The sequence below is a fragment of the Crocuta crocuta genome, unplaced genomic scaffold, assembly GCF_008692635.1.
Source record: "Crocuta crocuta isolate KB4526 unplaced genomic scaffold, BGI_CrCroc_1.0 scaffold528, whole genome shotgun sequence".
Lineage (NCBI taxonomy): Eukaryota > Metazoa > Chordata > Mammalia > Carnivora > Hyaenidae > Crocuta > Crocuta crocuta.
In genome coordinates, this window is record NW_027530010.1 from 224,188 (window position 1) to 228,115 (window position 3,928).

Below are 3,928 nucleotides of genomic sequence, written 5' to 3' on the forward strand. Positions count from 1 at the left end.
TTCGGGACGGGAGAGGAAGGTCGCCGCTGGCCCAGGGCTGACAGCCGCTGGGGGTAGGCGGGGGGTCCGGGCGCTCTCTCTGCCCTTGGGGTCTCTTGGTGAGACCCCTCCTTACCTCAGGGCTCCAGGGCAAAGACCACCAAGGAATGAGGAGGTCCCACGGGATGGAAAGGTTGCAATGAGTGTCACAAAGCGGTGGGGTGAAGGGTACGGACTCCAAATCCAGCCTTTATTACCATCACTTCAGTGGTGACCAGCAGGGGGGGGGGGCAGCCCTGCCCAACTGTTCCCTGACCCACAGTCCCTGGACAGCTTCTCTACCCGGCAAACGGGCTGAGAGAAAGAGGAGAGGCCTCTGCTGCGGAGCTCAGGAGGGGCCAGAGTCGGGCAGGGCCCCAGACGCCGAGGGGTGTGGACTGAGCAGGAGACTCGTGGGGACCCAACCAGCGATGAAGCCGCACAGAGGGGCCCCCGGGGCCTGCTGGCTCCAGGGACTAAGGCCCTTCGGGAGACACCCCCAGACCACGACACTCGCAGAGGGGCCCTTGCCCTGTCCGGCAGGAGGTGTGCAGGGAGGAGTGAGGACGGGGCGGCCCCGGGGAGCCCTGGAAGANGCTGATGCGCCCGTCGTGGTTGGCGTCCAGGTTCTGGATGAGCTTGTCAGCAGCCTTCCGGTTACCCGTATCCTGGAGACAAACGGGGGTCAGCGGGGAGGAGGGCGGCAGCCCTCGAGTCCCAGGACCTCCCTGGTCAGGCCTGGGCACCCGAAGAGGACCGGGGCCTGGGCGGTGGTGGGGCCCCGGTGCGGGGGTCACCCTGAACGGACGAAGGCCACGGTGGGGAAGGGTGCCGGGCGAGGACACAGGCTTGGGAGGCTGGGGGCGGGCAGGGCCCTTACGTGAGGGGGGGGGCCTCACCGTCAGCATATGGTTAAGCTCTTTCTGAAGCATCTTCCGGAAGCTGCTCTTGCTGATCTTGTTCTTGACCAGGCTGTGTTTAGACACGTACTTGTAGAAGTTCTCCACCAGCACCACGACGGCCTTCTCCAGCTCCGTGTAGCTGTCCGCCATCTCACTGCCTCACGCCTCGCGGGGCCTGGGCGGCGTGAAGAAGGCAGGTGAGGAGACCCCTCAGGCCAAACCCCTTGGCCTCCAGGCGGGCAGGTCCTCAGGGGAAAGGCGGCACCAGGGTAAGCCTGGAGCCAGAACAGAGTGGCTGCTCGAACGCAGGTGCTCCGCAGCCCGACCGCCCCGGCAGGTTCTCTGGGCGCCGCCCCAGCCGCAGGCCCTGGGCCTGTCAGAGCCGGGGTGAGGGCAGGAGCTCCCGTGGGAAGGGGGCAGAGGGGGGCCCACGTGTCTGCTGTCTCCACAGCTGACCCACCCCGGGCCCCTGCCCGGAGAGCAAGCACGGCTTGAAACTGCCAGGATGAGCCACGGGGCCGGGGGGCCAGCAGCCACGTACCCCCCCCCACACCCACCCCCTGCCCCAGGCAAGGAGGCAGGTGGCAGGGACCCAGGCCCTCCCCCGCGGAGCCAGGCCCCCTGCGNCCCTAAATCCCTAGCAGGACCCCAAGACCCTCCACCCCATTACCTAAAGAGGAGTGAGGCTGGTTCTGCGCCAGCTGGAGACAGAGCTGCAGCCAGTCAGAGGCCACACACGTCACCCCCTCACCCCAGGACAAAAGGCACTCACAGTCCAGGCGGATGCAGCCTTCTGAATAACAGGATATGAGGGGAGCAGGCGGGTCTATTCTGTGAGTCGCCGCCCATGCCCAGAGCCCCCCCAAGTGAACCCCGGAGAACTGAGCCTCCCCTCCCGCCCCCAAGCCCAGGATGAGCTACAGCCTCCCTGCCCCTTCGGTCCTGGCAAGGGAAGGTGGACGCAGCTGACATCCAGGCCTTGCCACGGCCCCCGCCTGCCCTGAGCACCCTGCTGCCCGGCTCCCAGACTCCCGGCCCACGTGGACGGGGCCCATGACGGCAGTGGCTGCTGTCTCTTCTGGGGTCTGGTCTCCCCAGAAGATAGACATTCTGTGGGGCAAGGGCAGTGTTGCTTCCATGTAACCATTGTGTGTTCTGAACCAAAGGGCACGACTCATTGGCTTTGGGACCATTTTCTTACAGTCTTAGGTACACAAGGCCCTGCTCTTAATTTCTGCACCTCCCCTCGCCTGCACTGTCTGGTCCAACGGCTTACTCAACACAGATGTTCTATAAACATTCCACCTCCTTCCAGCCCTGGCGCCAGGTACGTGATGACCCCGACCACCCTCTACGCTATTCCTTTTACCTATGTCTTTTACGAGGCTCTTTCTGAAGGAAAGGTGTGACCTGGAGGGACTAGGCCCTAACGTGGGAGGGAAGAAGGGTGGAGAGAGACGAGCAGGCAGGGACATCTCCAGCGGGGCAGCGGCCCTTCTCTCCCGGCCTCGCCCGCCTCACCACTCCGGTCTGGAAGGGTGCAGTATGGAGCAGGTCAGCAGGAAGCCACATTCGCCCCCTGTGCTCTTTGTTCATTAAGTGCGTGACTGTGAGGCTCGATGTTTCCACAAACACCCAAAGACTCACAAGTGAGAAGTGAGGAAGGAAAGTGTCAATGCATGAAACTTCTCTGCTGCCCTGAAGTGGCGAGTGCTTAAGGCCCAGGGCCCGCATGCTTGGGCATCCCCAAAGCTGCACCCTCTTCAGCAAGGACTCCGCCAAGCCTACTGCCAACCAAGCTCTGGGAGTGGGAAGAGGGGTTCAGAGACCCCCCCCCACCCTAACCCAACCCAGTCCTTGTTCCCTAAGGGAGCAACCCTGTGGGACATAGTCCGGAAGAGGAAAGAGAAAAATGCCCCCCCCCTTGCCCCCCCCCCCTCCTCACCACGANGAAAGATGTCAGACGGAGCTAGTCGGGTGTCATCAGCCTCCCCTCCCTCCCTCCCCTGGGGGCCAGGTGGCAGGCTCCGCCACCACACCCACCCAAGGCATCTGCTCCTCCCACCCGCCGCAGTCTGGCGTCTCCGAGGAGGGGCTGGCCGGGGAAGGGCTGGCGCGAGGCGGGCCCGGGCCTGAGAGCTGGAAGCGGAGGTGGGCGCGCATATTGGAGCCTCCCTGAAGCGGCAGTGGGGGGACCACTTGTCCTCCGAAGGGCGCTCTCACCGGGGGCCCCCAGCCCTCCCCGAGCGCGCTCCTGGCCCCTTCCTTGGCTGACTCACCCTGGAGCAACCGAGAGGCCCCGCCCCCACGCGCCCACCTCGGCCCGGCTTGCTGACTTCTCCCAGGGCCTCCCGCGCTCCGACCCTTGCCCCTGGGCCTTGGCCCCTGCAGCCCCCTGCCCCACGCCCAGTGCCTTCAGTCTGGAGCCCTGAACAGCCAGCACAGCCCCCCAGCCGCCTCCTCTTCCCACCGCACACGCTCTCCTGGAGTCCCGAGCCGATTCCAGGTGTTGGGCGACATCTCTGAACTTGGGTCTCCGTCCTCTCTGGAGCCTGGCCTGCCCTCAAGCACACATTCGGCCTCTCTGTGTCCCCTCCATCGACCTCAAACTCGTTCCCTCACTCATCATCATCCATTTCCTTATTCATTCACTGAATTGTTCATTCACCGACTCATTCATTCACCTAACTGGTTTTCTCGCTCACTCGCTCATTCACTCCCTTAATTCACTCACTGGCCCCAACCGTCCTCGGTCTGCAGGGAAGGTGGCCTCCAAACTGGGCCCATAACTTGTCACCCTATTTGCAGGGCTATTTCAAACTGATGTCTCGCACAAGTGGCCCTGCCTCACCCTCCCCAGCCTCACAGAACTCACTGCGTGGATTTCACACAGAGCCCTCTTCACACCCACCCACTTCTGGAGCATTTTCTAGCCGGGCTTGGCCTGAGGTGTGGACACTCACACACACCACCAGCCCCGGCCTCACCAACAGCCACACCACTCTTCA

At 63.8% G+C, this 3,928-nt stretch overlaps 1 protein-coding gene across 1 annotated transcript; it reads right to left on the minus strand.

Moving 5' to 3' along the window:
- Positions 1–494: 494 nt before the first annotated feature.
- S100A16 (S100 calcium binding protein A16) lies at positions 495–1,695 on the minus strand. Its single transcript, XM_077764038.1, has 3 exons — positions 1,591–1,695; positions 918–1,095; positions 495–686 (listed from the first exon to the last, which is right to left on the minus strand). Exons 2-3 carry the CDS (start codon positions 1,068–1,070, stop codon positions 495–497), a joined length of 345 nt encoding a protein of 114 aa, XP_077620164.1. The 5' UTR covers positions 1,071–1,095; positions 1,591–1,695.
- Between the last annotated feature and the right edge of the window lie 2,233 nt (positions 1,696–3,928).